Genomic DNA, 13326 nt, shown 5'->3' with positions numbered 1-13326 from the left:
TGAGAAATAAAATACAAAATAATAATTTAAATAAAAGGGTACCTACTATTTTAAGTGCATATGAAAACTGATCATAAAATAATTGAATAAAAAATGTTTTACATATACACGTTCCTAAGATCTTTTTTGGGAAATAAGTATTAATAACTAAATGGAACAATAACCGTGTAAATTCAGAGCAGACCTGTATGCCCTTTAAAACAGTATCTTAGTTACTGTATACATAAAAAATAAATGCAGCTTTCAATCTTCTTCGTAAGTTTGTAAACAAAATAGGTCTTCTGGTCATACAAGAACAAACTAATAAATTGAAGTACTTGAGTATTCCTGAAAAATAGTCACCTGATGCTTGTTAGGTAAACAACATAAGGAAAATGAGAATACCATGGCTGAAACCAGTTCCTTCTGGTGAGATTTTAGGGAGGAATATGGAATCCTGAACCGTTGATGAAGCCTCGTCTTCCGACGAAGTAAGCAGTCTTTCCCTCATTTCGTGCTATCTTGATCGTTGGCCACAACTTGTTCCTTCGTTCTATGTCCTCCGGGCTGAGATGCTCGGCGAAACGCATACCATGGCTCTGAAGGAAGGCGTTCTTCCTAGCAGCTTTCCAGACAGCATCCCTGTAGAATCTGGCAGTGAAGAGGGTGATGATACCCCTTGGTATTGAATCGTTTTGCTGTTGCTTCTTGCCAAGGCGATGCACAACGTCGATGGTATTACCAACTTTGTTCTTCTCTGCAGGTATAACTTATTGGCAGATATTATTGGTAGCCTCTCTTCGCACATCTTCATTCTCCACCTCTGGCAAGCCGTAGAGTCTCATTTTCCATCTTCTTGTGTATTGTTCCAGATCAGTGAGACGTCTATGGTAAACATTGTTATTCTTTTCCACACTTTTTAAAACTTTTGCCACTCTCGTTTTCACATCCTTGATTTCACCACATGCAAACTCCACAGTCTTTTTCAAGCCTTCGATAACCATGGTGTTCGCGCCAACCATTTTCTCAATGGCGTCAGACCTGGAGTTGATGAGTAAGGAGAGAGTAGCCACGATGTCAGAGTTCATGTTGGGTTTTTTGGAGGGTGGAGGTTTGCACGGAGTAACCGGTAAAGAGGGGAATTCGTCATCTTCAACAGCATTCGAAAGCATGATATTATCCATAGGGCAAGCGTAGTTATGGCAGTTGTCTATACGCACATTTCTCTCTTGTTGATTAGCAATAGAACAGCTAACTTCTTCCTTTCTTTTTTTGTCACGACTTTGCATGGACATGCCAAAATAAATTATCCAATTATTATTCCAGTAACAGGAAAGGTCTTATATCTTGAACAAATAAAAATAGTAATGACTGTAAACTTGGTTTTTTTCACAATCTTTCTGAAGTTTGGTACGGAGCTCGGTAAAAAAGCATCTGTTCAAGCCGCCATCTTGGCACCACCTGAACTTACCCTAGTCTTATGCCCGTGGGGGAATCCCCGTGGCCATCTTTGCCATCGGTCCAAACAATTAGCCAAGTAAGGGAAGTTGGCAATGTAAGCCCTCGTTTGTAAGCGTACAATTCTGTTCACTCCAGGGCCTGAAACACCCCATAATTCAATTCGCAATGATTGTACATCCACTAAGAACATACAAGTGTAAGTAAAAACTAATAATTTTAAAAAGTTGCTACGAATGCACATGACGGTACTAACACATATAGTTTAAGTAAGGATGTTTTTGTTTGTTTAGCTTTAGGAAACATTAGCTAGCGCATACAACTTTCCATGACATTGCACTTATACATTGTAATTTTCGATTTACCTGATATCGTCAGATGGCTAGCATTCGACATCTGTGGATGCGTTGTCTTCTAGCCAATATATGAAATGAAATCATTATTGACTGTAGCTTATATAAAGCGTGCAACAGCTACCGGTGGTTCCATGATGACTGAAAACACAACCGTGGGATGAACAACTGACAAATTTCCGGACAAGGGCGGGCCATTTAAAATGTATTAATTCTTCCCTTGCCCTGCAAGTGTCAACTCATCATATGACATGATACGTCATCAGAAGTGTCCACTTAATTTGAGGGCTTCTGGGAGAGTGGTGTCTTTTGTGTTTGGAATGCAGCCTGTGTAGCCAACATATTCATGCTTCGCCAATTCTTCTTTGACTTAGAAGATACTGTTGCCCAAACAACAATGATTTAGGCCTACAACAGCACTGGTATCAGGCTTTATTAGCTAGCTATGATTGCTCTGTAGATTTATTATCTACCTAGCTAGCTATTTAACTAGCAATTAGCATTAATGGCTAACACGATTTATATAAACTTGCTAAGAAAAAACAATCTACCTGTTTGCAGATGTAAGAAACATAAATAGTATAATAATAGTATAACATTTATAGCAAAGTAGAAACATCGTTGTCATCAACATTGTTGCATGTGATGCAATAACCATGCAGACGGAACATGGTCTCGTGGTCAAGCAACAACAAATGCGCTCTGAGTGATAAGGGGCGGGGCAAGGTCTGTGGGGCAAGGTCTGTGAAGAAAGCGGCATGGAGAGAGAGAGAGAGAGAGAGAGAGCGCGCGAAGAGGGAGGACTCAAGTAGAAAAGTAAACTATAAAAATGGACGTTACACACGGCATATCACATTTTAACAAACCAAACATTCAAAATACTGGTATAGAAGGTAAAGAAAAAACCCAAACCGGTCCGTGCATCACTACCGCTATATAGTAAAATACCCAGCCTTACTCCAGATATAGCGTTGTAATTTGAATCACACCAATTTCTCCAAGTGACAGTGGACAGGACATAGGGATTAACCTGTGGCTGATGCTCCAGCCAAGTACTGTACATTTGTCATTTTAACGCTGTGTCAAGCAAAAGTGCACAGCCATTTTCTCACATACTCCACTGTTTGTCACTTCATCCCTGTGCAGTGCAGAGCCACACACAACAGAACTTTATATGTGCAACTGAACTGACTCCCAAGAGAAGACATATCTTTTCCTGCAGCGACAGAAAAGTGTTGCTGACTATCTGTGTCGCTCTGATGAAGATAAAGCTGAATATGTATGACAATGTTTTACACCGGATATTTCTCTTTTTGTTTACTCTGGCTGAGGGAATAGAAGTGACGGAAAGTGAAAGTAAATAACAAAAATATGAACGCAACATGCAACAATTTCAAAGTCTTTACTGAGTTACAGTTCACATAAGGAAATCAGTAAATTTAAATGAATTAATTAGGCCCTAATCTATGGATTTCATATGACTGGGAATACAGATATGCACCTGTTAGTCATAGATACAGTTCCTTAATAGAAAGTTACAAGTAAAAGTGTAAGTCATCCAGTAAAGTACTACTTGAGTAAAAGTATAAAAGTATTTGGTTTAAAATATACTTAAGTATCAAAATGAAATGTAATTGCTAAAATATACTTTTAAATTCCTTATAATGTGCAAATCAGACGGCACCATTTTATTGTTTTTAAAATGTATGGATAGCCAGGGGCACACTCCAACATTCAGACATTATTTACAAAAGATGCATTTGTGATTAGTGAGTCCACCAGACCAGAGGAAATAGGGATGACCATGTGTTCTCTTGATAAGTGAAGGAATTTCACAATTTCCTTGTCCTGCTAAGCATTTAAAATGTAACGAGTACTTTGGGTTGTATGGAGTAAAAAGTACAATATTTTATTCAGGAATGTATTGAGGTACAAGTAAAAGTTGTCAAAAATATAAATAGTAAAGTCAAGTACAAGATACAAAAAAACTACTTAAGTAGTACTTTAAAGTATTTTTACCTAAGTACTTTACACCACTGATAATGACAAAACGAAAACAGGTTTTTAGACATTTTTGAAAATAAAAAAGAAACCTTATTTACATAAGTATTCAGACCTTTGGCTATGAGACTCGAAACTGAGCTCAGGTGCATCCTGTTTCCATTGATCATCCTTGAGATGTTTCTACAACTTGATTGAGTCCACCTGCAGTAAATTCAATTGATTGGACATGATTTGGAAAGGCACACACCGGTCTATATGAGATCCCACAGTTGAAAGTACATGTCAGAGCAAAAACCAAGCCATGAGGTCAAAGGACTTGTCTGTAGTGCTCCGAGACAGGATTGTGTCAAGGCACAGATCTGGGGAAGGGTATCAAAACATTTCTGCAACATTGAACAAGAACACAGTGGCCTCCATTATTCTTAAAAAGGAAGAAGTTTGGAATCACCAAGAATCTTCCTAGAACTGGCTGGGGGAGAAGGCCCTTGGTCAGGGAGATGACAAAAAAACTATGGTCACTGAGCTCCAGAGTTATTCTGTGGAGATGGAAGAACCTTCCAGAAGGACAACCATCTCTGCAGCACTCCACCAATCAAGCCTTTATGGTAAAGTGGCCAGATGGAAGCCACTCCTCAGTAAAAAGGCACATAACAGCCCGGTTGGAGTGTGCAAAAAGGCACATAAAGACTCTGACCATGAGAAACAAAATTCTCTGGTCTGATGATACCAAAATTGAACTCCTTGGCCTAAATGCCAAGCGTCACTTCTGGAGGAAACCTTGCACCATCCCTACGGTGAAGCATGGTGGTGGCAGCATCACGCTGTGGGGATGTTTTTCAATGGCAGGGACTGGGAGACTAGTCAGGATCGAGGAAAAGATGAACGGAACAAAGTACAGATAGATCCTTGATGAAAACCTGCTCCAGAGCACTCAGGACCTCAGACTGGACCGAACGTATGCCTTCCAACAGGACAACGACCCTAACACACTCAAGACAACGCAGGAGTAGCATCGGGACAAGTCTCTGAATGTCCTTGAGTGTCCGGAAGCAAGACGGTGTCCGCGAGGTGGTTGGTTTTCCTTTTATTATCCGTGATTGTCTGTAGACCCTGCCACACACATCTCGTGTCTGAGCTGTTGAACTGGGACTCAACTTTGTCCCTACACTGACGTTTAGCCAGCTTGATTGCTTTGCGGAGGGAATAACTACACTGTTTGTATTCTTCCATATTCCCAGTCTTCTTGCCCTGGTTAAATGCCGTGGTTCGCGCTTTCAGTTTTGTGCGAATGCTCCCATCTATCCACGGTTTCTGGTTGGGGTAGGTTTAAATAGTCATAGTGGGTACAACATCTCCTATGCACTTCCTGATATACCAATACGGTGAATGAGTGTGTCGATATTATTTTCTGAAGCTACTCTGAAAATATCCCAGTCCGCGTGAACAAAACAATCTTGAACCGTGGATTCTGATTAGTTAGACCAGCATTGGATAGTCCTTACCATGGGTGCTTCCTGTTTGAGTTTCTGCCTATAGGAGGGGAGGAGCAAGATGGAATCATGGTCCAACTTGCCGAATGGAGGGCCTTATATGCATTCTGGAAGGTAGTATAACAATGATCAAGAGTTTTTTTTTAGCAGCACGAGTACAACAATCAATATATTGATAGAATTGCGGGAGCCTTTTCCTCAAATTTGCTTTGTTAAAAATCACCAGCTACATTAAATGCAGCCTCAGGATATGTGGTTTCCAGTATGCATAAAGTCCAGTGAAGTTCTTTGAGGGCCGTCGTGGTATCGGCTTGAGGGGGGATATAGACCGCCGTGGCTATTATTGACAAATTCTCTCATGAGATATCTCACAATCAAATGCTGACCGTGCTAAGTATATTCTAGTTTCATCAGCTATCCAAGTGGCTGGCCTCAGACGATCCTGCAGGTAAAGACGCCGGATGTGGAGAGCTGGCGTGGTTACACGTGGTCTGCGATTGTGAGGCCGGTTGGACGTACTGCCAAATTCTCTAAAACATCGTTGGAGGCAGCTTATGGTAGAGTATTGAACATTCAATTCTCTGGGAACAGCTCTGGTGAACATTCCTGTTCAGTATAGATGGGACACTTGACCAATATAGATCAAGCAAAATCATATTTACAGAGCATTCGGAAAGTATTCAGACCTTGATTTTTTCCACATTTTGTTCCGTTACAGCCTTATTCTAACATGGATTATATTGTCCCCCCCCCCTCATTCTACACACAATACCCCATAATGACAGAGCAAAAACTGTTTTTTAGAGATGTTTGCCAATATATATATATATATATATATATATCACATTTACTTAAATATTCAGACCCTTTACTCAGTACTTTGTTGAAGCGCCTTTGGCAGCGATTACAGCCTTGAGTCTTCTTGGGTATGATGCTGGAAGCCTGGCACACCTTTATTTGGGGAATTTCTCCCATTCTTCTCTCCACTCAAGGACATTCCACTCCTGTGTTGTCCTGGCTGTGTGCTTGGGTTGTTGTCCTGTTGGAAGGTGAACCGTCGACCCCAGTCTGAGGTCCTGAGTGCTCTGGAGCACGTTTTCCTCAAGGATCTGTACTTTACTCCATTCATCTTTCCCTTGATCCTGACTAGTCTCCCAGTCCCTGCCGCTGAAAAACATCCGCACAGCATGATGCTGCCACTACCATGCTTCACCTAAGGATGGTCCCAGGTTTCCTCCAGACGTGACGCGAGTTCAATCTTGGTTTCATCAGACCAGAGAACCATAGCACTCCAAGCGGGCTGTCATGTGCCTTACTGAGGCGTGACTTCCGTCTGGCTACTCTACCATAAAGGCCTGATTGGTGGAGTGCTATGGTTGTCCTTCTGGAAGGTTCTCCCATATCCACAGAGGAACGCTGGAGGTCTTTCAGAATGACCATTGGGTTCTTGGTCACCTCCCTGACCAAGGCCCTTCTCCCCCAATTGCCTAGTTTGGCCAGGCGGCTAGCTTTAGGAAGAGTCTTGGTGGTTCCAAACTTCTTCCATTTAAGAATGATGGAGCCCACTGTGTTTTTGAGGACCTTCAATGCTGCAGAATTTTTTTGGTACGCTTACACAGATCTGTGCCTCGATACAATCCTGTCTCGGAGCTCTATGGACAATTCCTTCAACCTCATGGCTTGGTTTTTGCTCTGACATGCACTGTCAACTGTGGGACCTTATATAGACAGGTGTGTGCCTTTCCAAATCATGTCCAATCAACTGAATTTACCATGTGGACTCCAAAAAAGTTGTAGAAAGATCAATAATGATCAATGGAAACAAGATGCACCTGAGCTCAATTTTGAGTCTCATAGCAAAGGGTCTGATCATTATTTTTATATATACATTTGCACAAAAAAAATCTAACCTGTTTTTGCTTTGTCATTATGGAGTATTGTGTGTAGATTGAGGGAAAAAATGTATTTAATAAATTTTAGAATAAGGTTGTAACGTAACAAAATGTGGAAAAAGTCAAGGGGTCTGAATACTTTCCGAATGCACTGTATGGTATCTGTTGTGCAATTGATTTAACTGTAAAATGTTTTCACTTTCCGTATAGTACCAGAGCTGATGTATAAGACCTAGACCCTTCTTGCACTCTACAGGTTTACTATTCTGATGTCTTCTCAATTTGTATTATTCTGGTTGCAAAAGCATATTACTTAAACTGCTGAAATTATTCACCACAAAATGAATCCACCGCAATATAATATACTCATCATGACCATGACACTGTCTGTTAATAACCATCTCATTCCAGTTTGAAGTGGTTTTATGAATGCTTATAAATGGCGAGAACATGTGCAGGGGATTTTTCTTTTTTACTACTTGCAAGAATGCGATTGCAACAGTAAGTTTTTTTTTAAATCATGGGGCAGGGTACTGAAACAGTCTCATGTATACAAGGAGGAAAATTACCTCAATGTTCAATGTACTGAGCCAAGTCAACAGATTTCATGATATAACCACATGCACAAACAGACAAGCTCCAAGTTCCACTGCATTAATATTTCAATGTGCCGTTGCGAACACCAATCTATTTTTAAAAACAGCTTTAGTAAAACATTCATGACAATAACAACCCTGTTTGGATCAGTTCATATTGCGTGTATGCGAAGGATGCAGATATGTGGAGTGGTTGAAAAATGAGTTTTAATGACTCCAACCTAAGTGTATGTAAACGTCCGACTTCAACTGTATATGGTCCTATGTAGAATCCTTCTTGCCTTCCAAAGTGTCATCAAATATCCCTTTCTTCCAAAAAAGTTTAGGATGTTAAAGGTTCTAAGTAGAACCCTTCACCTTACAAAGAACCCTTGTCTCCCAAAAAGGGTTCTTCAGATCAAAATGGTTCTTGGTAGAACCCTATCTCTCTGCAAAAGAGCCCTTTGGAACCCTTATTTCTAAGAGTGTAGTTAAGCAGGTCTGAAAAGTTTACCAGATGGCTTACTGACAAAACAAACCCAAGAAGCATGCTGCAGCTTAAATTGCCTGCAGGTGAGATTTAGGGTCAATTGAAATGGATGCTGTCCCATAGAAATACAAAATTGGGGCCGAACACTGACTAAGTGTTGAAATACTAACACATTTTCACTGGTAGACCACACCAAAAAACGTTGCTCTTTTACAGATCTCCTGTAAAAATATGTGATCTAGCTACAGTAGCCTCACAAACTCACAACAATACAACAGAGTTACAGTAGATGTTACTGAAGTCAAACTGCTATGCAATTCCCCTTTGCATATGGCCTGGGGTTTGAGCATAACGAACCACATCAAACACTGAGTGAACAGCTAATTAAATTTCCCCATAAATTAATGAGAGTGAGATTGTTTATGCTTTTCGCCTTAAAGGGATTGTGCGAGAGTTTGTATATTTACCCAGAGTCAGATGAACTCATGGATATCATTCTTATGTCGTTGCATCCAGTATGAAAGAAGTTAGGTAGTTTCAATGAGTTCATCTGACTGTTTTTATTTTATCTCTATTTAACTAGGCAAGTCAGTTAAGAACAAATTCTTATTTTCAATGACAGCCTAGGAACAGTGAGTTAACTACCTTGTTCAGGGGCAGAATGACAGATTTGTACCTTTTCAGCTCAGGGATTCGATTTTGCAACCTTTTCGTTACTAGTCCAACGCTCTAACCACTAGGCTACCTGCCACCCCTGTGGGTAAATAGATAAAAGGCTTAATTGCCAAAATATCGCACTACCCCTTTTAGAGTGCGGATCCATTTCACTGTTGGTACTACTGTTGAATTTATAAAAGGCTACGCTACTCTATGACTGTTTTTCCTCTAATTCACCCAAATGATATGCAATTAGCGAATGACAACATTCTTCGATAAGCAAACCCTTTTTGCAGAGTGCAGAAAGCAAACACTGCTTATTAGCGTTCAAGCATATTGTATATTCTAAGGTTATGGTTGTGATATACAGGCCAAATAATTGTTGTATGTGTGCGTTTGTGTAAATCATTAAAAAAAATATTATCAAACTTGTACAATGTGAGGTGCCATAAAAAGGTAAGCATGCAAACAGGCAAACTTGTTAAAGACCAATCTTATAGGGGCTCAATGAACACAACACATTTTCCAGTGTTAAATCAACACAGTGTTAAATTAATATTGAAAATGTGGACTTGTATAAACACTGGAACAGTGTTAAATTGAAGGTCCCGAACTAGTCTTTCTGATTCCCATGTAAAATAGCCTTTTCAGTGACTAAAATACCACCCGTCATATTTTTGGAGGATAGAAATTCTAAAAATGTGAGTTATTTTGTTCTCATGGCTAACTATCAGGAAGTTTGAAAAGACAGGCTGAGTTGGAGCTTATATTCATGAACTTGCCTTGACTGACAGCTCTTTGAAATGCCTATGTCAAGAAACTTGGATGCAGTGTTACAGTAAAATCATCTCAAACAAATTTGGTGATACGCAATGCAAACAACAAAAATGCGTCAATGAAGTACAACTTTGTAATACATGTCTCTTGAGCTGCAGAGTTTTGAATGACCCCCCCCCCCCCATTTTGGAGGCAGGTGGTCCAAAATAGTTGAGGGTTGTCTAACTTTTATGTATGTATTTTTTTGCGTTGGAGGGTTGTGTGTTTTTTTTTATTGGTCACAAGGGAGAGCAGTGTGTTTTTTCCCAGGTTTACATTCACCATTTTGCAGGTTTTACTGTATAATTTCTTCCATCCTAGACAAATTTCCTTATCTGCTTATGCGCAACGCTTTTCCGCATGCTAACTATACCAGTCAAGTCAATATAGTCTACCAGTCTAACTGTCTATCCTGCCCTTTAGCCACCATTCATAATGGAAATAGTGGTGGGTGGATCGTTTTTCCAGATCTGCAATATGCTAACTAGCAATTATACCACATATAAAATCCTCCAAAGCTGCACCAATTTTCAATATAAGCGGAGAGGCCATGGTACGTCTTTGCGAATGAAAGAACAGTGAAGACATGAGACATGCAGCTCAAAAAACTCCTATTGATGTTGTTTAGGGACAATACAAGTATCCTACCTAGACTAGCCTCCAACACCACATTGCAAAAAATAATTGCATTATTGTTTTCAAATGAGTGCAAAATTCTACTCTACACTGCAGTGAACATGGCAGTGGAAATGTAATTAGAATAACAGCAACAAAGGCCTGTGATTTGAATATTTAATTAAAATTTGGATCAGTTGTATGTCTACTCTTGACAGTTTACAAGGTTTAGAAAGACATAGTAGCAGGGCAGTCTCGCTGTATTTTAATTGCTGATACTGAGATGCACTGTCTGTTGCGGATCATTATTCTCCCAAGTCGTCCCAATAATGTGGCCACATCACAGGAGGCTGCTGAGAGGAGGACAGCGCATAATAATGGCTGGGATGGAGTGAAATGAATGGTATCAAACACATGGAAAATTTGTATTTGATGTGTTCGATACCATTCCATTGACTCCGTTCCAGCCATTACTATTAGCCCAACCTCCCCAATTAAGGTGTCACCGGCCGCCTGTGGACCAAATATGTTCCCAGCAGGCCCAGTTATTCAGGAAAGATTAACGCATGCTCTGCCTCCTCTCCAATCCGAGCGGCTATTTCTTGAGCACCTAGAACCCATAACGCTTCAATAGCCTAAATATTTGTAATTTCACTTTTTTAAATGTATTACCTTTTATGTGTGGCATAAACACAACCATTCACAATTGTTTAAGCTGATTAGTTTACTCTCCTGTAGGCTACCTGCGCACGTTCGTTCAAAATATAATTCCAACAACCAAACTGTGCAGATTGCGGTGTTGAAAATGCAAACCATGATGTAATTTGTCAGTAAGCTTTGCTTATTGGTTGTTGACCAGAAACCTGTTGGTGGAAGATGCGTTGCATATCCTGTATTTTATATCATTATAAATATACAGTAGCGTCCACAACTTTGAAAATCTGATTTCTACCTAGCTGATAATTGTCTGCAGCCAGGTCTGATCATAGTGTAGGTCTAATGAATCAGGAAGGGTAAATTAGTTCTGGTGGTCGGTGAACCCTGACCTCAACCCTGCTCCTGATATCGCACAGCAGCAAACCAGCCAGCCTTAGTCCAGACCCTCCGAACCGCCTTCACCACTCTCAGCATCCCCCATTCCAAGTCAATACAGGGGGCCACCAGGCAGTCAGTGGTAGGTATGTCAAGAGCTGTGAACAGCCAAGAACCACCCAACACCACAAACGACCCGCTAGAGGCCCTCATCCAAATCTGCAACGAAATGATCAGACCTGGAAATACAGTTTGTTGCTGTAGTCAGGTGTTACATTAATATGCTGTAAATGTATTTACTGGCTTCTGCACTGCCAGTATGTTATTGTACAGTTACAGTAACCTACAGTCTACTGTGCTGCCAGTAATTTACTGAAATTACTGGACATTTTTATAGTGTAGTTTGGAAAGCAAATTGCTTATGCTGTAAAGACAAGACAATAAAGACTAATCTGTCTTTTAGTTATAAAAATGCTCAACTTAATTGAGTGACCAATATAGCCTATGTTATTGGCATCAGCAGAAAGCATCAGCCATATTCCTGGTGAGTGCACATATTCACTCTTTATCATTGTTGGGTCAGTGCCACTTGACAGCTTGTTTTCAGAGAATCATTTCCTCCTCCAGGTTAGATGAACATCATATTGTATTTGTGTCTCCCCTTCTCGTGGGCCAATTATATGGATCAGATAACGCTGTTTTTATTGATCTGTTTGTCAGTGTCAGCAGAGTAGGCCAAAATGTCATTTTTCTCGTATTAAAAGTGTAGCAGAATTGCATGAAATGTGTTTATAAAAGGCAACATTTTAGCCGTGCATAGAAAGAATACATGTATCTAGCCTAGGCCCAAAGTCTACGCGCTCAGCCATGCTTTTAAGTGATTGAGTTATATTATTAGCCTAAATTATAATTAACTATCTAATCTACAGTACTCATCAGATTAGGAATAGTATGCTATTTTAGACAAGTCTGCAAATGGGATACAAGAAACGCTTTATTAAAGGTGCATTTTTATTGTGAAAATTATCTACCCCAAACACCAAACTCACGCGCCGCCTATGCGATTGTACGACATGCACATCTGTGCACAAACACAATAACCCTTATGATTAACTATTAACAATGATGAAGGTACATTATTTGCAACAACATAACTGAACTAAAACGGGAATGAAGCATAACTCCGTTTTCTGTTTATCAATTGTGTGGATATCACGCGCCATCAGGTGATATTGAATTTGCGAAATCCAAATTACGCACGGGCTTCTTGACACATGAAGTCTATTCGGGATAAATGTTGTAAAACATATATCTTGAAACAACTAAACAACTGTAGATCGTTGCATGTACACACAATGGAGAAAATTATTCATCAATAAGTAAAAATACGTATCTTACCTATTTCGGAGTCCGAATCACAAGATCCGAAATAAGCGAAATGAACTAAAACAATGCATGAAATCAACCAGCTAATCATTGCAGCCATATCAGCGTTCAGCGAGTAGACTACAGTAAAGTTGTGGTGTGAAAACCTAATGAACTTTTCTTCAAGAGATTGATGGTAGTAGCAGTTCACCCATGCACTTCCGGTTGATAATATACTATTGGCTATATTTATTCTCCTTGATATTGAGCTGAACACAAATTCTTAAAACTGTTCATATTCATATTTTCGAAATTAAAATATATGACAACATTTCGGGTATTATTATCATCACTGTTGTTATTCACTCCTACTGTATTGATGATAGTGCGGTGTTGAATTTGTGTATGAATGTTATCCTACACTTCAGGTAATATAAATAGCTAGGAAAACATTTACATGAATAAATTGTGTTCATACTGTGACGCCCGCCGTTTGGTGCGACGCAAACTCGGTGGAGAGCGTGGTGAAATGCAGAAACATTAGCTGTGTTCGAATACCCATACTAACAGACCGTATACTACATACTGTTAGTTCATTTT

At 39.8% G+C, this 13326-nt stretch overlaps 1 protein-coding gene across 4 annotated transcripts in view; it reads right to left on the bottom strand.

Annotated features, from left to right (window-relative positions):
• LOC139538596 (tissue factor pathway inhibitor-like) overlaps positions 1-12944 on the bottom strand; it is a 45323-nt gene extending 32379 nt beyond the window's left edge. For 2 of the 4 annotated variants that reach the window (XM_071340798.1, XM_071340799.1), the window contains exon 1: positions 12760-12943. In XM_071340798.1, the coding sequence (XP_071196899.1) occupies positions 12760-12847 (88 nt within the window). In that variant the 5' untranslated portion in view covers positions 12848-12943. Of the gene's footprint in view, positions 1-12759 lie in introns of all 4 variants that reach the window. The other 2 variants (XM_071340800.1, XM_071340797.1) reach the window with 2 other exon arrangements.
• Positions 12945-13326: the final 382 nt, after the last annotated feature.

Source organism: Salvelinus alpinus, chromosome 14, assembly GCF_045679555.1.
Source record: "Salvelinus alpinus chromosome 14, SLU_Salpinus.1, whole genome shotgun sequence".
Classification (NCBI taxonomy): Eukaryota; Metazoa; Chordata; class Actinopteri; order Salmoniformes; family Salmonidae; genus Salvelinus; species Salvelinus alpinus.
Note: the sequence above shows the minus strand (reverse complement) of the source record. Positions and strands in the feature narration are given on the sequence as shown.